This window comes from Borostomias antarcticus, assembly GCF_949987555.1.
Source record: "Borostomias antarcticus genome assembly, chromosome: 13".
NCBI classification, from domain to species: domain Eukaryota; kingdom Metazoa; phylum Chordata; class Actinopteri; order Stomiiformes; family Stomiidae; genus Borostomias; species Borostomias antarcticus.
Window position 1 is genome coordinate 15,274,955 of NC_140246.1, and position 26,596 is coordinate 15,301,550.

The following is a 26,596-nucleotide window of genomic DNA, read 5'->3' on the forward strand; positions in this document are numbered from 1 at the left end:
CCTGGTGTATTCCAATTGCTTGGTCATAGTGTCCAGGAGCTCCTTTTGTCCTTTTTCCTGCATTTGCAAGAGTGTTTGGGTGAGGACATCCATAGCCTTAGCTGTATCCTGCTTAAGGCGTTGCTGCTCTGCAGAGATCCTATGGAAGTTGTCTAATATTGTTCGATTCATATGTTCCTGAGCTGCCTGGCCCGAGCCCAAAACAGCATGGCTACTGCGGCTGGAGGGTGCGGTGACCCCAAGGTCCATGTAGGCAGTAAGGTCCATATCCTGAAGAGTGTATGATGTGGAATTAACAGGGTGTACACCCAAAGGCGTACTCCTTGGTATAGGGTCCGGCCCGTCTGGATCAATCTGATCCTCAAAACCAATTAAATCCCCAGCCACCTGCTCAGAGGCCATGTTTTTTATTATTTTTTATTACTATTATTATTTAAAATTATTTTTATATTATTATTAATCACTTTCTTCTTGTGACTGGGTCTCATCCTTCTCTCTTGTTCTTTTTCTTAAAATGTTCAGTTTCTGAATTAAGAGCGCTCAAGTTTTTGGTTTTCTTGGGTCCGTTATTATGTTGCTTGTCCTTTTAAAGGTGATGAGTCAATGGGCAATGTGTTCCATGTTGCATATAGTCCCACCCTGGGTGTCACTTTTTATGTAATGGTTTGATGGTTCGGTTTGCTGGGGTGCCAGTCAGGTCTTGCCTGACAATATTGTAGTGTCTCTAGTCACAGGAGGTAGTCAAACTTACAAAGGATGCATGTGTCAGCAGACCTGCAAACACCCGAGAGTGAAAAAGCCAAGTTATGGTAGGGGGGTCCGGGGGTCCGGGGGCTGGCTCCCCCCCCTCCCCCCCCGGAATACATTTTTAGTGACTTTAATAAGCAAATGACGCTTTTTGGAGCGTTTTTTTAAAATAGAATTTCTGTGTGTGAGTAGGCATACATGGCTCTTGCGAGGCGCATAATATATCCATCCCAATTACAACCCCAAATACAATTATATAGCCTAGATATCCAGATTCACAGTATCAGAATTTTAATCAGAATTTCAATGTTTCTTTTTCCCTAAAAAGAGAGAACAGATCTCATAAAAATCATAAAAAGTTATTTATTTACTTAAGCAACCAAACAATTACTTTTTTTACACATTATTCTCCCTGTTGCCTCTCAAAAAAGACAACCATCCTCCATTGCCTGAAATGCAGGAAAGAATGAGACAGGGAGACATGAAAACAATCACCGATTATTTTCCTCAGGATCGGCCGATACCGATACTGATTTATAAAAAAAAACACACAAAAAACGACTTCTCCTCTTAGAATGGTCTTACCCATATTATTGTATCAATATGATGACACTGTCTTTGCTTGCATATTTTTAGATTAAGGTTGCCCATTATTATCACTTATTAAATGATGAATAGGCCCTCCAAATAATATTCTGTATCAGATTCAGTAGACTTCATACTTCAGTATACAGTATACCATTCGGACCAATGCCAAGTGAGTAAAAAAAAAAGTTTTGTTTTTTGTTGTGTAATTGTTTTCCGTGACTTTTATTTTGGAATTCCTTGAAAGAAAGCTACCGGACAAGTTTCGTTTCTGCTTGAGGGGCAACTAGTAGTGTCCTCTATCCTAATTTTAAACCGCAAAAATATCCAAACTACAGCTGTTCATAGATTTCGTTAACAAGTGATTAGCAGCAGCAGCTTTGGAGATATTTGTGCTGGATGAAATAACGCTGTAGATCCTGGGAGAAAACTTGCGCAATTGGAATGGATGTTGGACGCTGTTGACATGACGTTATTCAACTGGAGATCAAGCAACGTTACATCCAACAACAGGATCTGTATTTATACCCTCGTCTGCTGTGGTTAGTCACTATTTCACGTTCTGAATTGACCCACCACTCAATAACATTTAGCTTGTAGCATCCAAGTTTGTACTTATATATATGCCAAGCTAACCAGTAGTATTATCCAATAAGGTTTATTCTAGCCTGAACCACAAACGCAGTCACTCTCCCCTCATCCCCCCCCCTTTTTGGAAAACTCCCGGATCTGCACGATTCATATGAATGACCCAATTGACAAAAAAAACGTCGATTGTAGCCGCAAGGCGACTAGTTTGCAGGTATGGTCAGAGACTAAACTCCTCTCATAAACCCTTAGGCAACATGTCTCATTTACCCAATGTGAAGATCAGTAATATTCGCCTTACAACACAATAGACAATAGCAATTATGCAATTCATGTGTATTGGAGCGCACCATGCAATACAATACAATTCAGTTTCAGTTCAGTCCAAATCCATTCCACGTTCCCCCCCCCCCCACACACACACACACACACCAGTTCGCAGCACAAAGTTTCAGTTCAGTCGCAGATTAATGAACAACAGTGTCAGTTCTATTCTTCACGAAGTGAAGGAAAGAGTATAGTGCCCGTCCCGTCCCGACTGGTCAGCGGGAATTAACGCATTTTCATCTGCTTGGGTGGGCGTGTTCGGGCTTCAAGCTAACGAGCCTTATAATCTTGCATAGAATACTGATTCTGTCAAATATATCGGTTCGAAAAATTATTTCTTTATCCAGGCATCTTAGTTTTATCAGTTTCATTATAGCGGAGCAGGTCATATTTGCTCGTATGTGGTATTTATTTTGTTCACAAGTTCGCCATCGTACAGCCAGGCTACAGAGATCCAGGAACCCCTATGCCAAGCCGAGCTGCATCACATTGTGGCCGGCCCAGAATGTGATGCAGCTCGGCTTGGCATAGAGGTTGCCTGGATAAATAAATATTTTTTCGAAACGATATATTTGACAGAATCGTGATTTGATGGCAGATACTTCACAATGCTAATGCAGGGACACGCAATACAGCTGGGAGAGCAAAAATCCACACAAAAGTGTAATACCCTCTCCTGATTGGACACTGCTCGCGTAAATTAGCATAAAATAGGATGGATGTCTATTGTATGCAAATTAGCTCGCGACTCCGCGACGCGCCGCCAGAGCGTTTTCCCCATGGATGTATTATATAAACTGGATACAGCCACTCCATTCACTGGCCGCTATCAACAATGAAGCCCTATTGAACCGCGCCATCTTGGCAAAATTTGTAGTCATTTGACTATTTCCGGTTACTTTTGACTTGCGCAGTTGTGCTTTTCTGGCCTTCCGGTTACTTTTGACTTGCGCAGTTGAGCTTCTCTGGCCGACGCGCGTCCACGAAAAAGTTCAAATTTTTTAATGAAAATGACCACAAGACAACCTCCTGTGCATAGTTGAAATGGTAGTGGGATACGGTGATAAACTGGAGTGATCATTTGACAGCAATTATTAGCCTTTTCCAGGAATGGACAGAAATGGGATATTTTTAGAATAACAGGAATTTATTCACATACAATGTAAAGGAGTTGATGTGTAGCATGAAGATGAAACGATACACTGAGTTTGGGTGTTTTCAGTCAACGTTGGCGTTGACCGCTTCCAGCTATCGAATGGCCGACTGGTGTAAGATGGATAGCCTAACGTTAGAGAGATAAATGTAGGCTATGGTTATGTTAATAAAGCTAACAATGATGTTGTAACATGCATGCAGCACTGCCGATCTGATCTGAACGATTGATTCATTATTACCATGGATCGGTATTGGGATTGATCAAGGGCGAGTGTGAAATAGCAGCCACGAACTCAGCGGGTTTTCCGAGATGCGGTAGCCGCGGCCAGAGCTCCTGCTGGCGGGGAGTGAAGCTCTTCAACTCGCCTGTCACTGGCTCCCTGGAGGAATTTAGCCTGGCTGCAATAACGTTATCGCGAACGGAATGAATACCATCTACTAGCAAACAAAACATGTTCAATTATATTTAACTTGTTAAAACTAAGATGCCAGGATCAAAAAATAATTTCTCCAATTGATATATTTGACAAAAACAGGTTAATATGCAAGCCGGTTTTCATTGCTAAATCAAAGCGGGGAGAGCCGGGAACGCGCGTCTACATTTCAGAGAAATGTGAACTTTTTCGTGGACGCGCGTCGGCCAGAGAAGCTCAACTGCGCAAGTCAAAAGTAACCGGAAATAGCCAAGTGACTACAAATCTAGCCAAGATGGCGCGGTTCAATAGGCCTTCACTTTAGATTTCGATTCCTGGGGGCTTGGTTTTCCCCGGCCGAAGATCATTCGACTCCACCTTCCGGCAAACGCTCTTCTTTGGTTTTGAATTGGACGCGGAAATTGACGCGAGTGACAGTTGACCAGTGGGGACGGGCCCTTAGCCGATCGCGGCAGTCGGTGGATCTGTCGTCAGCTCCGTTCTCCGTTCTCCAACTAGGCTACTTCCTGGTATAAGAGGTTGTCATTTATAATCCCGTTTTGGTAACTCCAGGTTTAGCGATAGTAATCCACCTGTCGGTCGCTCCGGAGAGGATTCCAGTGGCTACTCCCTTTATGCAAAACTCTATAGCAGTTAGGCTACTCGCTTTCACTTGACGTGATTACTCTAGCGCCGTTTGAAACCCCCGCGCCATCTTCCAAACTGGGAGTCTCCTGACGAAGTCACCATCCGGTACATATGCTGATCAACCGGCTGATTGTATGGTGTGTGTGTGGCCGTGGAAAATCGTGTGAGTTGGCATTAATTTCTGTGCGCGTTTGTGACAGCCAGTGAAAATGTTGTGGGCTGCCACCAAACCGTCACATTCCCTCCCCCGTGAAAAAGCGGAGGGAAGGCTCTTACTCAAATCCAAGGAACTCCTCTTCATCACTTTCTTCATTAAAGATGTCCAGTATACGTTGACGGTCAGAGGGGCCTGGTGTGACCCTGGTCGGCTCCCGGTTAGAGGAAGGGAACCCAAGAAATTCCTCCTCGTCACTGTCCTCCGTGAAGATGTCCCGCATGCTCTGACGGTCAGAACTGTCCAAAGGGCCTGGGGCGGCACTGGGTGGCTCTTGGTCCAAGGAAGGGAACCCATGAAATTCCTCCTCATCACTGTCCTCCGCGACGATGTCCAGGATGTCGCTGCTGCTCCTCCACCTCCGTAGCCGAAGGATAGCAGGGTTTAAGGTGAGCAATGTGTGCCACTCGAAGATCTTCCCCAGTGTCCTCCAGCACGACCACATAGTTGAGAGGGCCCACTCTCCGGACGACTCTGAACGGTCCCTTCCATCGCGAGGCAAGCTTGGCAGAAAAAGACTGAACTGCCCTGGAGTACGGGTGCGACCGCAACCAGACCCGGTCCTGCTCCTCATACTTCACCTCCCGTCTACGTTTGTCGTAGCTCTGCTTCTGTTTTTCCTGAGCTCTCTTGAGCTGGCCAGTAACAAATTCCTTCATTGCGGACAGCTGGGCAATCTTACCAAAGGCGGGCGCATCAGGCGTGCACTCCCGGGGCAACATCACCACATCCAGGGGCCCCTTGAGAGGTCGGTTTATATTCACCTCTGCAGGCGTTACGCCAGTGGACTCATGGACCACAGAATTCAGAGCGAACCGAAAGTCATGACTTATGATTGTTGCCAACATAGGACGCAATCATCGCTTTCAGGTTCCGATTGATCCTCTCAGTCAAGTTCGTCTGAGGGTGGTAAGCCGACGTCCTCTTCTGGCCAATGTTCCACCTTTTGCAGGTATCCTCAAACACAGAGGAGATGAACTGTGAGCCCTGGTCTGAAAGGACGTAATCAGGCACTCCCCTGCGGGTCAGGATTTCATCAGTGAGCAATTTGGATAGTGATTCTGCCGTAGCACGTCTCAGGGCAAAAAGCTCAACCCACCGAGAATAATAGTCTACGAACACTGCTAGGTAGACATTCCCCTTAGTACTGCTGGGAAAAGGGCCCATCAAGTCAACTTCCAGCATCTCCCAGGGCCGATGTATGACCGTCTGCTTAAGCTTCCCAGCAGGTTTCCTGTTCTCCGGCTTATGTTGCTGGCAAATCTGGCAACCCTGGACATAAAACTTCACATCCAAACAGATTTGGCCAGTAAACAAGGGCTTGTAACCTCTTTTAGGTCTTGAATCATCCTAGGTATCCAGCCAAGGGGTCTGCATGGAGGAGTTTCAGCAGTTGTGGACGAAGTGGTGCTGGATTGTATACCTGATACAAAATTTTATGAGGCAGCTGAACCACCCGATATACCTTGTCCTCCTTGGCCTAGATGGACTAGCGTGTCAACCGAGGTGAGGTTATTACCCCTCAACTGACTGGCCAGCTGGGGATTTATTTTCTTGAGAATGTGTTTAATAATCTCGTCCTCCTTAATGTCTGGCCTCCAACGTTTGCAAAGAGCCCGGTATGTATAGGCAAAGTCCCGGATACATTCCCCCTCAGCTTGTCCCCGATTTCTTACCCACTCCGCAAGCTCATCCTGATAGTCCTCGGCCAGGAAAGCAGCACGAAACTTTAGCTCAAACTCCGCCCAGGTGGTGGTCTCCAGCTGAGCTACATCCAACCAGTCACGTGCCGTGCCATGCAACACGTTCCTGAGTGTGGCGATAATTTCCTCATTGGTGGGTGGGTTCAGAGTGAGGAAGTCATGACATTTTGCCAGATACAGGAGGGGGTCAGGAGTGTCATCAATCTTTCCAAAGGATGGAAACTGGAGTTTGATCGGGCTCTTCCCTTTGATTCGGCCCCCTAGATCTGTCTGGATCGAGGAGCCATTAGAAGAGGAGAGATCCTGCTCTGAAACCCCTAACTGCAGGGTGGACTGCAGTTGGTGCGTTGACAACACAGGCTTTTCAGTTGCGGTGGGTCTAAGGGAGGCAGCTGGAGGAGCCTCCTGCACGGTGGTCTGTAAGAAGCTTTCCCTGAGGGACCCCACCTCAGAGGATACAACATCTAACTGGCGTACACAGTTCGTAACCTCCGTTTCCAACTTATGTACTGCGGTTGCAAGAGGGGTTATGACAGAGGCCATATCTTCCATCAGTGATAGCTGATGATGCTGCAGGCGCCAGAGAAGGGTGGAATTTAACTGATTCCTGGTGTATTCCAATTGCTTGGTCATAGTGTCCAGGAGCTCCTTTTGTCCTTTTTCCTGCATTTGCAAGAGTGTTTGGGTGAGGACATCCATAGCCTTAGCTGTATCCTGCTTAAGGCGTTGCTGCTCTGCAGAGATCCTATGGAAGTTGTCTAATATTGTTCGATTCATATGTTCCTGAGCTGCCTGGCCCGAGCCCAAAACAGCATGGCTACTGCGGCTGGAGGGTGCGGTGACCCCAAGGTCCATGTAGGCAGTAAGGTCCATATCCTGAAGAGTGTATGATGTGGAATTAACAGGGTGTACACCCAAAGGCGTACTCCTTGGTATAGGGTCCGGCCCGTCTGGATCAATCTGATCCTCAAAACCAATTAAATCCCCAGCCACCTGCTCAGAGGCCATGTTTTTTATTATTTTTTATTACTATTATTATTTAAAATTATTTTTATATTATTATTAATCACTTTCTTCTTGTGACTGGGTCTCATCCTTCTCTCTTGTTCTTTTTCTTAAAATGTTCAGTTTCTGAATTAAGAGCGCTCAAGTTTTTGGTTTTCTTGGGTCCGTTATTATGTTGCTTGTCCTTTTAAAGGTGATGAGTCAATGGGCAATGTGTTCCATGTTGCATATAGTCCCACCCTGGGTGTCACTTTTTATGTAATGGTTTGATGGTTCGGTTTGCTGGGGTGCCAGTCAGGTCTTGCCTGACAATATTGTAGTGTCTCTAGTCACAGGAGGTAGTCAAACTTACAAAGGATGCATGTGTCAGCAGACCTGCAAACACCCGAGAGTGAAAAAGCCAAGTTATGGTAGGGGGGTCCGGGGGTCCGGGGGCTGGCTCCCCCCCCTCCCCCCCCGGAATACATTTTTAGTGACTTTAATAAGCAAATGACGCTTTTTGGAGCGTTTTTTTAAAATAGAATTTCTGTGTGTGAGTAGGCATACATGGCTCTTGCGAGGCGCATAATATATCCATCCCAATTACAACCCCAAATACAATTATATAGCCTAGATATCCAGATTCACAGTATCAGAATTTTAATCAGAATTTCAATGTTTCTTTTTCCCTAAAAAGAGAGAACAGATCTCATAAAAATCATAAAAAGTTATTTATTTACTTAAGCAACCAAACAATTACTTTTTTTACACATTATTCTCCCTGTTGCCTCTCAAAAAAGACAACCATCCTCCATTGCCTGAAATGCAGGAAAGAATGAGACAGGGAGACATGAAAACAATCACCGATTATTTTCCTCAGGATCGGCCGATACCGATACTGATTTATAAAAAAAAACACACAAAAAACGACTTCTCCTCTTAGAATGGTCTTACCCATATTATTGTATCAATATGATGACACTGTCTTTGCTTGCATATTTTTAGATTAAGGTTGCCCATTATTATCACTTATTAAATGATGAATAGGCCCTCCAAATAATATTCTGTATCAGATTCAGTAGACTTCATACTTCAGTATACAGTATACCATTCGGACCAATGCCAAGTGAGTAAAAAAAAAAGTTTTGTTTTTTGTTGTGTAATTGTTTTCCGTGACTTTTATTTTGGAATTCCTTGAAAGAAAGCTACCGGACAAGTTTCGTTTCTGCTTGAGGGGCAACTAGTAGTGTCCTCTATCCTAATTTTAAACCGCAAAAATATCCAAACTACAGCTGTTCATAGATTTCGTTAACAAGTGATTAGCAGCAGCAGCTTTGGAGATATTTGTGCTGGATGAAATAACGCTGTAGATCCTGGGAGAAAACTTGCGCAATTGGAATGGATGTTGGACGCTGTTGACATGACGTTATTCAACTGGAGATCAAGCAACGTTACATCCAACAACAGGATCTGTATTTATACCCTCGTCTGCTGTGGTTAGTCACTATTTCACGTTCTGAATTGACCCACCACTCAATAACATTTAGCTTGTAGCATCCAAGTTTGTACTTATATATATGCCAAGCTAACCAGTAGTATTATCCAATAAGGTTTATTCTAGCCTGAACCACAAACGCAGTCACTCTCCCCTCATCCCCCCCCCTTTTTGGAAAACTCCCGGATCTGCACGATTCATATGAATGACCCAATTGACAAAAAAAACGTCGATTGTAGCCGCAAGGCGACTAGTTTGCAGGTATGGTCAGAGACTAAACTCCTCTCATAAACCCTTAGGCAACATGTCTCATTTACCCAATGTGAAGATCAGTAATATTCGCCTTACAACACAATAGACAATAGCAATTATGCAATTCATGTGTATTGGAGCGCACCATGCAATACAATACAATTCAGTTTCAGTTCAGTCCAAATCCATTCCACGTTCCCCCCCCCCCCACACACACACACACACACCAGTTCGCAGCACAAAGTTTCAGTTCAGTCGCAGATTAATGAACAACAGTGTCAGTTCTATTCTTCACGAAGTGAAGGAAAGAGTATAGTGCCCGTCCCGTCCCGACTGGTCAGCGGGAATTAACGCATTTTCATCTGCTTGGGTGGGCGTGTTCGGGCTTCAAGCTAACGAGCCTTATAATCTTGCATAGAATACTGATTCTGTCAAATATATCGGTTCGAAAAATTATTTCTTTATCCAGGCATCTTAGTTTTATCAGTTTCATTATAGCGGAGCAGGTCATATTTGCTCGTATGTGGTATTTATTTTGTTCACAAGTTCGCCATCGTACAGCCAGGCTACAGAGATCCAGGAACCCCTATGCCAAGCCGAGCTGCATCACATTGTGGCCGGCCCAGAATGTGATGCAGCTCGGCTTGGCATAGAGGTTGCCTGGATAAATAAATATTTTTTCGAAACGATATATTTGACAGAATCGTGATTTGATGGCAGATACTTCACAATGCTAATGCAGGGACACGCAATACAGCTGGGAGAGCAAAAATCCACACAAAAGTGTAATACCCTCTCCTGATTGGACACTGCTCGCGTAAATTAGCATAAAATAGGATGGATGTCTATTGTATGCAAATTAGCTCGCGACTCCGCGACGCGCCGCCAGAGCGTTTTCCCCATGGATGTATTATATAAACTGGATACAGCCACTCCATTCACTGGCCGCTATCAACAATGAAGCCCTATTGAACCGCGCCATCTTGGCAAAATTTGTAGTCATTTGACTATTTCCGGTTACTTTTGACTTGCGCAGTTGTGCTTTTCTGGCCTTCCGGTTACTTTTGACTTGCGCAGTTGAGCTTCTCTGGCCGACGCGCGTCCACGAAAAAGTTCAAATTTTTTAATGAAAATGACCACAAGACAACCTCCTGTGCATAGTTGAAATGGTAGTGGGATACGGTGATAAACTGGAGTGATCATTTGACAGCAATTATTAGCCTTTTCCAGGAATGGACAGAAATGGGATATTTTTAGAATAACAGGAATTTATTCACATACAATGTAAAGGAGTTGATGTGTAGCATGAAGATGAAACGATACACTGAGTTTGGGTGTTTTCAGTCAACGTTGGCGTTGACCGCTTCCAGCTATCGAATGGCCGACTGGTGTAAGATGGATAGCCTAACGTTAGAGAGATAAATGTAGGCTATGGTTATGTTAATAAAGCTAACAATGATGTTGTAACATGCATGCAGCACTGCCGATCTGATCTGAACGATTGATTCATTATTACCATGGATCGGTATTGGGATTGATCAAGGGCGAGTGTGAAATAGCAGCCACGAACTCAGCGGGTTTTCCGAGATGCGGTAGCCGCGGCCAGAGCTCCTGCTGGCGGGGAGTGAAGCTCTTCAACTCGCCTGTCACTGGCTCCCTGGAGGAATTTAGCCTGGCTGCAATAACGTTATCGCGAACGGAATGAATACCATCTACTAGCAAACAAAACATGTTCAATTATATTTAACTTGTTAAAACTAAGATGCCAGGATCAAAAAATAATTTCTCCAATTGATATATTTGACAAAAACAGGTTAATATGCAAGCCGGTTTTCATTGCTAAATCAAAGCGGGGAGAGCCGGGAACGCGCGTCTACATTTCAGAGAAATGTGAACTTTTTCGTGGACGCGCGTCGGCCAGAGAAGCTCAACTGCGCAAGTCAAAAGTAACCGGAAATAGCCAAGTGACTACAAATCTAGCCAAGATGGCGCGGTTCAATAGGCCTTCACTTTAGATTTCGATTCCTGGGGGCTTGGTTTTCCCCGGCCGAAGATCATTCGACTCCACCTTCCGGCAAACGCTCTTCTTTGGTTTTGAATTGGACGCGGAAATTGACGCGAGTGACAGTTGACCAGTGGGGACGGGCCCTTAGCCGATCGCGGCAGTCGGTGGATCTGTCGTCAGCTCCGTTCTCCGTTCTCCAACTAGGCTACTTCCTGGTATAAGAGGTTGTCATTTATAATCCCGTTTTGGTAACTCCAGGTTTAGCGATAGTAATCCACCTGTCGGTCGCTCCGGAGAGGATTCCAGTGGCTACTCCCTTTATGCAAAACTCTATAGCAGTTAGGCTACTCGCTTTCACTTGACGTGATTACTCTAGCGCCGTTTGAAACCCCCGCGCCATCTTCCAAACTGGGAGTCTCCTGACGAAGTCACCATCCGGTACATATGCTGATCAACCGGCTGATTGTATGGTGTGTGTGTGTGTGGCCGTGGAAAATGGAGTGAGTTGGCATTAATTTCTGTGCGCGTTTGTGACAGCCAGTGAAAATGTTGCGGGCTGCCACCAAACCGTCACAGCATGCACAATGGGGGGGAAAAGTATCCAGATTGTGTTTGATCCAAAGGTTGCTGGTTGAGTTGAGAGAGACGTCACTAATGGGCCCAGCTTAAGGACCGATGGTAATAATGTTTGGCTGATGGCTTGAGCGTCAGTGACGTGCACAGTGTTGCCTTTCTGATGTTACTAGGGTGATGGGGCTTTGAGCAGTGTGGTGATATTATATTTGATCTAATTTGGTTAACTTGTGTTTTCCTGTGAGGAAAGGAGATATGTGGTTCCATGAAGACCCCTCTTGTAGGAGCTCACACCTACAGTAAGAAAACAGAAATCTATTTGATCCTCTTTTTCAAACTGCCAACTCTGATCGCATTGTCTATGCAAATTACCCTTTTCACATACTCTCATTCCACACCTCCTGCTCACTCAAATTTTTTTATTTTATTATTATTAATAATAATAATAATGACAGCTGCTGCATTGCATTGGAGCGCAGCTGGGAATTTTGCAGAGGAAGAGGAAGGAGGAGGAGACAAATTACAAATACATGAGGGTCTCTGACCCTAATTATTTATTATCTTTAAAATCATGTCTCTGAAATCCAAACAGTACAATGCCTAAGCAAACATTAGCATGCTAATTCTGCATCACCCAAGGCTTGCACTCACAAACATAGACTCCAAGGGAAGGTCATGTTCTTGTTGAGCCAAGCCAGAATCTGGCAGTTTGGCCTTCACTTAGCCTTTTAATAAAACTTCTTGCATTCTACAAAAGAACGTTCTCAAACAAACTTAAAGTCAACCATGAGGCATGTGGCAGCCATCAAACTAGTGTCAGAAATGTGCAGTATTCAAATCCCAACTATCACTCTATGTATGTATGTATGTAAGAAAGTATCGATCGGTCAGTCGATCGATCTATTGGTCGATCGGTCGGTCTATCTGCACCATGCATGACAAACTGGCTAGGGTTTGAAGTTTTTTGGCTTGTCTTGCTAATTGCAGAGTAACTGCGGCTGTGCTTAATCAGTGGCCAATCAATCAATTTGGCCGGATGTAGTCCTTGGCAGAGGTTGGGTGGGGTTGCCAACAGCTATGTCTCTGATTAGCTGTTGCACTGTCAGATTGTGGGTATTGTATTATTTTCCATATGACAGCATTTATTTTGGATTCTGAAGAGAGAGAGACAGGACTGGACCACACAGACCCTTTTATCCCCCCTCACCTGCTGCCAACCAACCAAAACTCCATCACGCAGTCGCTACACTACCCCCTCACCAAGAAATTCCTTGCCCTCGAGGGAACACACAAAGTTCACACCAGGCCCTTCCTGCATTGCTGGATCCTTCCACGCCTGCTGCAGCATGCCCCCACACAGATGCAGATCCACATTTGTGTGGGCCTCAACGATAGTGTTTGTCTTTGTGTGTCCTGCTTCGGTCTCCACTCGCCGCATCCACTGTCCAAAGCTCCCGGCTCTCTCACCTCCTCACCGGCTAACTCACTCACTTTTTCTGAACTAAGCTAGCAAGCTCCCATCAGGATTTTCGTTCCTCCGTCGCATAGATGTTTTCACCTTTGACACCAATGTGGCGATCATGAAAAAGGAGGTCAGCAGTAAAATAAAAGAGATTATTAAACAATGCAACTAACATAGACACGACACAAAACGCTCTTGAATGCACACACTAGGAAGAGGAATAAATAGACACATGGGAGAGAGAGAGAAATGGACCACACAGCCCCCCTTTATTACCCCAAGTCACTACAATATTGAGATATTGTCCCCCAATAAATCTGACTGACTTGAGTCCAGCCGCTGTCGGAGGTATTGTCTATAACGTTATAGCGTTTTTTCTTTCGTGCTTTATTGGGGGGGGGGGGTAATTGTACATTCTAAATATTGATGGGGACATATCCTCTGCGTGCCGCCCCCCCCACCACCCCCCGAAATCTAGGCCTTAGAAGGACTAATCCAGCAGAAATTGGTGCATACAAATTCAAGGAAATTAAGTGTTTGACAGCCAAATCCCCCCCCCCCTTTTTTATTGGTTAAGAAAACTATGTTCCACAAAAGCAGGGGCCTATGGTCTGGCTGGATATGAAAGAGAGCTCTAGTGCTTTCGTCATAGGAATGCTGCTCTAAGGCAAATTAAACCCTGGTTTGATCACTTACTGTACCACCAGGCTGGCTCGATCCTCTCCACCCGCACCTTGGCTGTCTGAATCCCTGCAGGCTTGTAGAACAGAGCACCCTGCCTATGTGAGGCCCTGTGAGCTTGTAGAACAGAGCACCCTGCCTATGTGAGGCCCTGTGAGCTTGTAGAACAGAGCACCCTGCCTATGTGAGGCCCTGTGAGCTTGTAGAACAGAGCACCCTGCCTATGTGAGGCCCTGTGAGCTTGTAGAACAGGGCTTCAGACAGCTGGGAGGATGGAGAAAAAACAACCTTCCTGGTGACCTGACCTCCTGTCACTCGCTTATCTCCAAGCTCTGCCCCGACTGTCCTGTTGACCTGAGCTCGTATCACTCGCTCATCTCCAAGCTCTCCTCCTTATAGTAGATTATCAGCTGCCAAGGCTTCATTCCACCGTACCAAATTTCAATCTAGTATCTAATGCCTAGAAAACTGTTTTCTTCTTTCTCCTGTCTTTTTGTTTAGTTTCTTCTTCCATCGTCATATTATTAGTCCAACCATTGCATGTTTCAAATTTTAATTCCAATGTGAATTCTGTGGTGTGCATGTGCATAACCCTAACCCTCTAAAATTGTTCACTTTACCATGCTATCATCATCAACCATTAGAAGCACATCGATAAGCACTCATAATCTCAATTTTTAAAGCGATACAGACACATCTATATGTGACACGTGTGTCTGTGTATCTGTTCATAGGATGAGGTTTAGACCAATCGGGAGTCACCAATACTGTAGTCTCGTGATGACTCTGCGGATAGCCACTTCAGAATGTCTCCATCTCCATCAAAAATCTTTGATAGAACAGTGCCAAAAACCAACGCTTCCAATCAGAACCACTCCCTACATCTCCAATAGGGTGAAAGACCCGTCTTACAGGAAAGTATGTCCTCCAAACAAACTGGAGTGGAGAATCAAAACAAAACATTCAAATCCACCATAAGGACTGCTGTAAAGATGTTGGATTGGTTCTGCAATGCAGGTTTTTTTTCAATCTCTCAAATTGAAAAAAAGAAAGAAATCTGGACAATGTCTTCAGTCTGTAGATGAGCGCAACATTTTTTGAGACTGACTTGTGAATCTACCAATGCTATTGCACACCGGCACTAAATCACCTCTCACACTACAGGAAATTTAAAATCCTAACTGATTTAGAAATCGTGTTGCATCATGCACATAAGGAGAATCTTAACAGATGTTCTTCTCACAAATCTCAAACGAGCACACATGACAAGATTTGAAAATAACAGATTATCACACATTACAGGATATTATCATGCTCGAGGGAGCAATGAATCACTGCCGTCCGTGTAAGTAGTGACGTAATAATCTAAATATCAAACATGTTTGATATTATTGGGGCCATCCCGATGGGTCTGTGAGGAGGTTTAAGATTGGATCTGTAAACCCCTCGCTTTACTAGATAATCTGGGCCGAACATCGGTACCGACCAATGTTCCAGACCAGATTTCCCCTCTGATTGTCGGGAGGGGTGAATCAGGGATAAATCGGACTAAAAATCCTGTAGTGTGAACCCAGCATAAAGGGCAGGCATGAGGAAGGCATGGCCGGCTCCAGACAGCTCTATCTCAAGAAGTAAATGTCACAACTTAGATATTTACACTTGAACCATAACATTTTGAGATATAATATGTCCGTGTAATATGTCTGTGTAGTAACTGTACGAGTCGCGACAAGTTAGTTAGTATGATTATGAAACTATCAACTACCGCTAGTGTGGAGTTCTGAACATTCTACCATTCATGTGAATGGGGAATATGGTTTTTGAACAACACTGAATATTTCAAAAACGATAAATGGCATTGCTTATATATCTGAATGTGACAGCATGGAAATCTGAACATTTCGATGTATACTGTGTGTAAGTACTGTGAAAATTGTAGGAGCGGCTGCATTTTACAAAATGTGGGGATATTTTCATATCACCAACTGTCACCACTAACAACTGAACATTCCATAATTTATTTCAATGGGACAAAAACTATGAATAAAAAGACAGCCACTTCATTATGTGACGTGTGTCCGTGTGTCCATTTGTAGCATGAGATTTAGACCAGGAGTCACCAATACCCTTGCACACCAATACCCTTGCACACCAACACAGATTTTGCTAATAACTCTTGCATCCACTCCCCTAGATAATTCATTATTAGAAACTAAATATAAGCAAGGACAAAGACAGCACAGCAGTGGCCTATGTTGGTGGACCTGACATCATTGTGTCTGGCTGGGGATCACACCTCCAGTCCAGGCCCAGGCTTGGTTGACTTCCTGGCAAGAGCAGGAGGAGAGGAAGAGACCCAAGCACAACCCAGAGTGGCAGGTGATTCATCCCACCAAAGTATGAGTCAACAACACAGGGGTATAAAACAAGGGAACCCTGTATGAAGACAAGGATCTTTTGGTTGTCACCTGCCTTCAGTATACCATATCTCAGCCAAGCACATCAAAACACAGGTAAGAATTCATTTATGGTACAGTATGTGTGCTTTGGAGCAGACATTGATAAGGAGTGAGGTGGGTTGATTCGATTTGATTGATTCTGTGAGAAATGGATGAAACTACTGGATCAAAGATGTTTTTAAATAAACAGATTAATGGAGCATGTATAACATGGACAATTTAATTTAATAGTATTTTCCACTGTAATATTTCAAATTACCAGAATATATTGAGTACAATGAAAGTATTATTATTATTACTATTATTATTATTATTATTAGTAGTAGTAGTAGTAGTAGTAGTAGTAGTAGAAGAAGAATTGTTATCATTATACATGTAATAATAATAACAATAATCATCATCATCATAGTAATAATAATAATGGAAAATAAATGCTGTAGATTATATACATTTCAAAATATTTCATATTTTCAAAATAACTTGACAAATATTGCAGGAACATAATGATTCCTGGCTAAAGTTCTTACTTGATTAATATTGTACACTACATTAAATATGAGAATACATTACTATTATAGGTATAGGGTGCTATGGGATAAAGTGTGTACAATAAATAATGTGGACACAGCACTTGAACTTCTAGCAAAGATGCTATTTAAAAGTGGCTGATAAACATGCCCCCATTAAGAAATGTACAGTCAGAAAAAGAAAAGCACCTTGGATTAATGAGGAAATGAAAGCCATGATGACCCAGAGGGATACAATTAAAGTCTGGAAACATAACTGATTGGAAGTCATACAGTTCACTTAGAAACAATGTGACAAAAGTAAAGGAAAAACAAAAGTAGGTATTCTCAAAAAAGTATAAATGAAATTAAGCATGACAAAAAGAAACAGTGGAAAACTAAATGATATAATGGGTATATCTGGGGACAATACAGCTTCCTTCCTAGTCAGAGGGCGTCTTCCTTACTAAACCTCAAGATATTGCACTTAACTATTTTAATGAATATATTTTATGGGAAATATTGAGAAACTAAAAAACAAAACAAAAACTACTTCAGATAACAAAGATAATATTATTATAAATATGAGAATACATTGAAAATGTAACAATTTATGAATGACTTCTTATTAAAATTACTGTTGAATGAATTTGAAATGTTTGACACTTTTGTAAAGAAATGACATGAAATTAGATTTAAGCTTTTAAAAGAAGCACAATCAATACTGAATAAAAGATAACAATTTCTGATTAAAAAAAATAATATTTAAGAAATCCAAATATATCAGAGTAACCAAAACTACATAAGTGATGATGCTAAGAATCTAATAATATCCTGAGAATGCCTAGATTGTGCAAACATGCCTCCTGTATGGTAACTGTATGGAATACAAGATTAAAGTATCAATTAAGTAAGTGTACCACCATGGTGCCGGCTTCCAAAACCCTTTATTTTTTCATTATTATTAGTCTAGGAACTTGACTCAATTTTGAATTTCACTACATTTAAATGTGTATGATTTTTCCTTGGCATGCAAAATTACATAATCTAAGACTAATGAATATGATCAAAGCCATGTGTTTATAATCCTGTCATCAAATGTGTGCTGTGTCCTATTTATTAAGCACTTTTATACATCCTCAGAAAATCAGGATGCAGCACTCCCTCACCTTCCTCTGCTTCACAGCCCTGCTGGCCAAGGGCTCTGGACACCCCATTACTGCCAACCTGGACAAAATCAAAATCATGACTAATATTGCCATAAATCGCATCAACACAACCATAACAAAGGTATGTGCTCTCTCTCTCTCTCTCACACACACACACACACACACACACACACACACACACACACACACACACACACACACACACACACATACTGTACACACACAGATATTGCATAATTTGCAGTCAGTTTTGCTAGTTTAGATCAGTTGAAATTAGTTCAGTATAGTAGTCTATTTAAATTTAGTTGCATTAACCCCTCTTTATTCCTCAACCTGCATTAAACCATCTGATTAAAGAGGCCTGAGTGTTCCTACAGAAAAACCCAGCAAATCCACTATCTATATTCTCTACCATTCTATAGCCTCTACCTTAAATCAAGTCTGAAGACTTTTCCTTTTGTCGCTGCTTTTTATTAAATCAAATAATTATTCATTCATACACTGCACTGAAACTTTTATTCCTGTATTTTATTTGTCCTGCATTTTGTTTTAAATGTCCTTTTTTACATTTCGTTTTATATGACCTTTCATGTGTTGCACTTTGTCTTGATGCTTTTAATGTCTCATGTAAAGCACTTTGAATTGCCTTGTTGCTGAAATGTGCTATACAAATACACTTGCCTTGCCTTGCCTTACTTGCGTTCTTCACAGTTGCAGTGGGATGACCTGCCAAGCCGTGCCCTGCCCACCATCCCTCCCATCCAGGGCCTCCGTTCTGTGAGCGCCTATCTGGGGGACTTGGAGAAGGACCTGCAGGGCGCCGGATTAGAGTTCCTGAACCAGATCCAGGCCGACGTCTCCGTCCTGGGGGTGCACGTGCGCTCGCGCGCCACGGACATCGGGTGCCTGGGACAGAACCAGACTTCAGGGGACCGTCTGTGTCCCACAGAGGATTTTCCAGACAGCTACGGCAAACACTGCCTGGTGATGGTGAAGCGCTACATGGAGGAGCTCAAACTCAACATGGAGAAGCTCAAAGCCTGCTGAGAGAGATGAACCTGCAAGACACTATTTACACACATACAAAACACATAATGTATATGCGCGCACGCACATACATGTACACAAACACACACACGCACACACACAGGCGTAGTGATCAGTCTGAATACCATATTTTTTAAGCTTTCGATTTGCTATTTATCTAGCCATATCATCAAATATTATTATTACAACAGTAATTGTTACAATTTCTATATTTATGTGAACTACAGTATTATCACACAGATAATGTAGCTTACTATGCACAGTAATACTGGTGCAATACTGGCATATTGCACTTTTCTTCCTTTCCACAAGGAGGCAGCGTATCATAGGTCTTCCTTTTTCCTACATGGGTTTTGCATTTCATGATGACGTGTAAATGTGTTACGGTAATCTAACTACTGTAATCTAACTACTGTATGTGTTTTTGAACTGGCGGTGCAGTGTGTTTTCTATTATTGGACTAGCACTATTTTGAATTTACAGCAAGAATTCAACTGCACCATATGGGAAAGTTTCTACATTACAATTTGAATTAAGTCTAAGGTTATTTGAGTGGCAGCATTTAATTTTATAAATAATTAGCATGTTTAATGTGACAACGTTGATTATACTGAAAGAATTAACTTGTAATTACGCACTGTATGTATACCCTGAAGTACTGTATGGACTGGTATAAACTTTACAAACTTATAATGCAGTTTTGAAATAAGCAATGTCATGTTTTCTCCTTAAAAATAAACAGCAATAACTCAAACAAACACACATGATGCAATGCAGCCAGCCTGTGAAGGATCTAGCAAGGATGCAATATCAAGTAAACCAAATGTCACTCTGTCACTGTTGTTACACAGCTAGGAGAAGACAATACTGTATGTAGGCCTGTGTAGTTTAAATGTGTTTTGGTAAGCCTATAGTGTTTGGTAAGCCTATAGTGTTAAGTGTGTTTTGGATTATACATAGTAAGGGTGGATACCTTGCACACACAAAAAAAGTAAGGGTGGATACCTTGCACACACAAAAAAAAACACTGATAACAATTGTGTGATAACACACAAAAAGCCACTGCAGCAATGTTATTACATTGTCTAGCACTGGGGATGTATACTTAGCACGCACAAAAAATAATCACTTATATGGAATATAACTGGTGGCCCAAATTCGGGGTCCTGGCTCATGGGCTAAAAGGGGTGAATTATTCTGTGTTCTGTACTGAGATGCTTAAAATTAGGTATTTAACATACAAATGCTGTTGCAGTTGTACTTATTCTCCCGTTTTTAAGTAAAATCATTGAAAAAGCAACAGCTGAACAACTTCCTGGCACTAAATAATTGTTTTGATTTCTTCCAGTCAGGATTTTGACCACACTACAGCACTCAGACCGCTGTTAAGGTCTTCAATGACATCCATTTAAACACAGACAATGGCAGAATTTTAGTCTTAGTATTACTGGATCTCAGCACTGCATTCGACACGGTTGACCACAACTTTTCACTAGGCCAACTGGAAAACTGGCTGGGAATTTCTGGCACAGTGCTAGACTGGTTTGAATCCTACTTGAAGGACAGGGACTACTTTGTCTCTAGGCAATTACAAATTACAAAAATGACCTGTGGAGTTCCCCAAAGCTCCACTCTGGGGCCTCTTCTGTTCAACATTTACATGCTCCCACTAGCTCATATTATGGAAAACAACCAAATAGGTTACCATAGCTACGCAGACGACGATTTATATCACCATATCACAAGGGGACTATAATCCCATACAAGTGCTCAGTAAGTGCATTGAACAAATCAATGATTGGATGTGCCAGAACTTTCTTCAACTAAACATAGATACAACTCAAGTAATTGTATTTGGAGCCAAAGAAGAACAATTAAAAGTCAGCGCTCAGCTTCAATCATTAATGCTAAAAATCACAAACGAAGCCAGCAATCTTGGTGTAGTCATGAACTCAGACCTGAATTTCAACAGTCACATTAAGACAATTACAAAGTCAGCCTATATCACCTGAAGAATATGACAAGGATTAAAGGATTTATGTATCAGCAGCATCTGGAAAAACTTTTCCATGTGTTTATCTTCAGTAGACAAGACTATTGTAACGGTGTGTTTACAGGCCTGCTTTCTGTCCCCAAAGTTAAAACAAAACATGGAGAAGCAGCGTTCAGTTTTTATGCTCCACATATCTGGAACAAACTTCCAGAAAACTGCAGGTCTGCTGCAACTCCCAGATCTTTTAAATCAAGACTGAAGACTTTTCTTTTTACCTTTGCTTTTTATTAAATCAAATAATTATATATTCATACACGGCACTGTAACTTTTATTCTTGTATTTTATTGTTCCTGCATTTTGTTTTAAATGTCCTTTTATTATGTGTTTTTTTAGCATTTTGTCTTATATCACCTTTTATAATGTGTTTCTTGCACTTTGTCTTGATGCTTTTAACGTCTCATGTAAAGGACATTGAATTGCCTTGTTGCTGAAATGTGCTATACAAATAAACTTGCCTTGCCTATTATTTTATTTTCATTAATTCTATTTTTTTTCAGTCACCCGAATGCAGGAAAAAGTCTCTGAAACTCATTTTTTCCAGGGAAGGACCCCCAGACCCCCCTGCTTTTGTTTAGCAATTCTACCTACGAGATCTGGAAAGAATGTGCATTACCCCAAACATGATTTTTGATCGAAACCAGGCCAGGTCCAGCCTGGCTTATGTGTGTTGGCTGGCTTGTTTCTGTGCGGGACTGGTAGGACGGTAATGTCTGATAAATAAAGATGGGTCTTGTCACCTGGACACATCAGTTCCAATGCTTCCAATGCTAATCCAGCACAATAAGAGTGGGATAGCCAGTTAGCTCATGGGCTCACAACAACTAGCAGCAGCTTCCATAACATTAATGGTAGCGGTCAGTGGCGAAAGCAGTTACACTGATGATCCCTCTAATGTTAGCTATTTTGCTGCAATGGGTTCAACTTTTGTTTCTGGATAAAGGTCATGACTTGCCGTTTTGCACTTTGTGGTGCTGAATAAGTAGACCCAGGACACAGTGGGTTATTTGGACATCTACTAGGATCTTGATATTATATTGATATGAAGATATGAAAGTAAAGGATTTGCCCTTAGAAGTAAATTGTAATTAAAATGGTTCTTAGCTAAGTAACCTATGTGTAGGCAGACTTGAAAGGCCAATTGTAATAATATCATGAATGAACAAAAACATAGTACTCAAGAGAATAGGTAATACTCAAGTCTTGATTGAAACTTTTCTTTAAAGCTTTATTAAACATACAGACATACACATTAAAAGTAGCCATAATTTGTTATTGTGCTCTCAGGACATGTTGTGGTTGTGACCATCTTTGTAAAGAAGAGAGGCATGTAATGCACATGTATACAGTAGTACAGAGTCAGTTGTCTATTGTATAGACAAGGTGTTCAATTGCTCAAGTGTTGTCAGGTGTTGGTTCGAGTGTTCCGAGTGTACAGTGGTGCATAGTCAGTTGTCTATTGTATAGACAAGGTGCACTCCATAGTTGTTGAAGAAACGTAGTTGATGACTGCATTGCTGCACTTGACGCTATCCCTTTGTCGATCAGGTAGTTCACTTGCTTTTATGGTACCTAAACATAAAAAAAGCTCAATTAATGAACAGAAATACTGATCAGAAGCCATATTACAATAAATTCCGAACTTGCAGATCCCATCATAATTGTAGGTTGCTACGCCCCTCCACCGAGTTTCATGTGTTCTAAGTTGGCCCATGCTACGCCCCTCCACCGAGTTTCATGAAAATCGGTCTTGTAGTTTTTGCGTAATCCTGCTAAAGAATGAACAAACAAACGAACGCACGAATGAACACACACCACCAAAAACAGACCGGTTACTGAGGCAGAGGCAACCATGTCCGTTGATGGTCTATATACTGTACGCACACGGCATCAATGTGTCAGTAAAGGTTGATGTATGTATACTGTACGCACACGGCATCAATACGTCAGTAAAGGGAATAACAATCTACTGACCAGTAACTAACGGCCCCCCTCTAACTCCTGAGCCACACCCACCCCATATGAATAACCAAACAAAAATACATCACAATACATACAGAAAGTGTATTTGGAATAAAACATGTTATAATGCACTTGACCTGTAGTGTAGTGATGACAGTCACCTGTCGTTAGGAGACATTAGGAGTCTTATTCCTACAGGGCTTTATCAAAAAATGGTTTATTCATAAAATTTGTGTGTGCATTTTATTTGATGTCCATTTGCCATGGCTGTTTTTTTCCCTTCAGTCTTGCAGTGTCATCTCTTTTCTCATGTTGTTGAGTCATATACAGCTTCATGTATTGTTAGCTACTCTGTGACAATGTATCGGTAAAAAGCGCTAAACAAATAAAGCTGAATTGAATTGAATTATTCATCAATATTTTTATTAGGTTATTTGAGTGTTCCATCAATTCAACAAGTTAGGCCTACAGGGTTAGTTTACCTCCAAAAGTGCATAGACACCACCTCACATCTTTACCCTGAGGGGGGCGATAGCAAGCGAGTTCAAGAACGTCTCCAACGTGGAGAGATATTCCTCTGGATGACAGCGAAGGTGAGCCGTGTGGACAGACTCTTTCCACTTCCTGGCTTCCACGGCAATGCCCCGCTTTCTCCACAGGTGGATAGTCGCCTCCATGTTGACAGGGTCACACATCACATCGTTTTCGCAGAAGAAGAAGAGTGCCGGGGAGGAGACGGGGCTGCTGTGGAAGACCTGGATGGAATTGTCGTAGAGGTCTGCTGTCTTGGTCTTGAAGAGCCAGAAGTAAAGCATGGCAATGGCCACAACGCCTTGAGCCAGACCGTCAAAGCGAGGGAATAGGCTTTTGCCCAGGCCTGAGACACACACACACACACACACACACACAGTTGGCCAAGCAACATGCTTCACAGAAACTCCACATAAACGTGATAAAAAGCTACCGATTTGAAGAAATCTGAGTTGCAGAAATATCAGTGACCTTTCCCGTTCATCCCATACAAGCTACATACTGACTGCACATACAAAATGCTAAAGGTTGTATTCTTCCAAGCTTTCAAGCTTGTGATTAGAGATTAAGTAGTTTGAGCACTTAAAGGTAAACATTCTAAAATATATACACTATAATTGCTCCGAACAATATAAAACCACAATTGAGCCCAAAGCCCCCCAAACCACTGTGCTTCCGGTTCATTCCCTCTCACCTATAGCCATATGCTCCAGTGACCCAACCACCAAGCTGTCATAGACATGACCTTTAACCATTTGGGTCAGCTCCATGTATTTCTCTGGATCCTTAGCCATATGAATGAGCATCTGGGTGAACATGTACCCGCCAATGGAGAACGCATGGACCACTATGTGGCGCCCTGTGAAGCGCGACTCCATCAGGACCTCCAGTACTTCAGCCGCGTAATCGAGGCCCCACGGGGGCCACAGGAAGTGCCACACGGTGCTCTCCACCGACAGGACGTCCATGCCGCGGCCGAGGTAGAGGTCGCGGTACTTGGCGACGGCGGCAGGTTTGGCGTGGAGCCAGGGAAAGAGGAGGAGGAGCGGACGGTGAGAGGAGGAGGAGGAGGGTGAGGGGAGGACGGGCGAGTCTGAACAGGAAGAGCGATGAGGCTCGGCAGGGGAGGCGTGGCTTGATGATGGGGTGGGTGGAACTGGTGAGATTAAGGGGGATTTAGAGGAAGGGGAGGGGGGTGGTTCGATGGGAAATGCCGTCTCATCCTCTGCAGTCTCACCCTCCTCTGTCGTTGGTATGGTGTAATAGTAACTGATGCTCTTGCTGATTGTTTGGGCGATGAACCTCTCTTCACCAACGACCACAGACATCTTGGCACTGTTGCAGGAGCTAAAAGGAACAAGTCGAGAATAATGCGTAGGGAATTTAAACAAAATACAAATCCACTGGCAAACACGGTAACAAACACATCAACGATTACACACATGAAGAGATTACAGTATATATAACTAAAATAGCTCAGCATCACTGACGTTTGCCTGAGGCTTAGGCTACAGCCTACCTATTTTAATACAAAGCTCTTCAAGCGCTGTAAATGTCACACGCATGCCATGCTCAAATCAGCTGTTAGGCCTACCGCGAGAAAAAAACGTTGAAAATATTCATAACAGCTGAAAATGTGCACCGACGTTCTTTTCGTGGAATAACCTAGTTCATAAAATACAAGCACCCTTTCGACCTCGGCAAACGGACAGCAACCAACGCGGAGAACTGGTGAGTGCGGAAATAGGTTACCACTGCAGCTTAGCTGTCGTAGCCTACTCCGCCTCCACCTCCGTAATATCTGTTTCAATGTAGCCTGACCCAATCATTCATAATTCATATTGGCAGCAAGTGACGGTCCATATTTGCAAATAAGAACACCCCGTTCTGACAAGAGACTTTAATCAGAATTCGTTTATTGCCATGCGGTTTTTCAACGTAGGCGTTCTTTCGGTCGCGGTGCATAACATGGAGACAACAGGGTGCAGGGACGAGACAGGGATAACATGGAGACAACAGGGTGCAGGGACGAGACAGGGATAACATGGAGACAACAGGGTGCAGGGACGAGACAGGGATAACATGGAGACAACAGGGTGCAGGGACGAGACAGGGATAACATGGAGACAACAGGGTGCAGGGACGAGACAGGGATAACATGGAGACAACAGGGTGCAGGGACGAGACAGGGATAACATGGAGACAACAGGGTGCAGGGACGAGACAGGGCAGTGAGCGAACAAAATGCTAGTGCAAAAAGGATGAGCTAAGAAAAAGAACAATATACCTATACACAAAGTAGTAGCCTACAGTCAGTGTATACAGTGAGGATGCCGGGTGTAATGTGTTAGTGTGTGTGTGTTTGTACGTGCGTGCGTAGGCTATGTGAGTGCGGTGCGTCCTTGACAGTACATTCAGGTCACATCTAATTATAGTCCATCTTTGTGAATGTTGGCTGCATAGGAATTGCACGTTCTAGCATGGAGGTCAGATTTCACGAGAGTGGCAGCGTGGCACCTTGCAAAATATGACCGATATGACTTCGCTGTGCTTGTTGCAGCATGATATGGAGATGTAGAGTATTAATGTCATCTATTAATGTCAAACATCTTACTGCCACACGATGGAGCCAGACACTAACTGAAATACTCCGCAGAAATCGTTTTCAACCAGAAACGACTGAATGGCTGAGAGAAGGCAGGCTTAAGTCCTCAGTTCTCTACAAGCAACAATCATAGAAGCATCATCACGAGACCTTTAGATGGTTGGACTAGTTTCTCTCAACCGTACCCGTATCTTGTACATACAAGACAAATACAACAAATACTTGACTCCTTAATTGTATAGCAAAATGGCGAATGCACGTGGCAGGATATCTCACCTACACGTGATATAAGTAGCCTACACATGGAGGCCTATAGGGCCAGCTTTTTGTAGGCCTACTGTCGGTGAGCCAATGCAGCGTTTCAAGGCTATCAGTCTACATTGAGCCCTAATCCTACACATTCTGTAGCAGTATTTTCATCAAACAATTATCAC

At 42.9% G+C, this 26,596-nt stretch overlaps 1 protein-coding gene across 1 annotated transcript; it reads left to right on the forward strand.

Annotated features, from left to right (window-relative positions):
• Positions 1 to 17,949: 17,949 nt before the first annotated feature.
• Positions 17,950 to 19,013, forward strand: lepb (leptin b; the record flags this gene model as incomplete). The annotated part of the gene is made up of 2 exons (XM_084448020.1): positions 17,950 to 18,087; positions 18,678 to 19,013. 2 exons carry the CDS (start codon positions 17,950 to 17,952, stop codon positions 19,011 to 19,013), a joined length of 474 nt encoding a protein of 157 aa, XP_084304146.1.
• Positions 19,014 to 26,596: the final 7,583 nt, after the last annotated feature.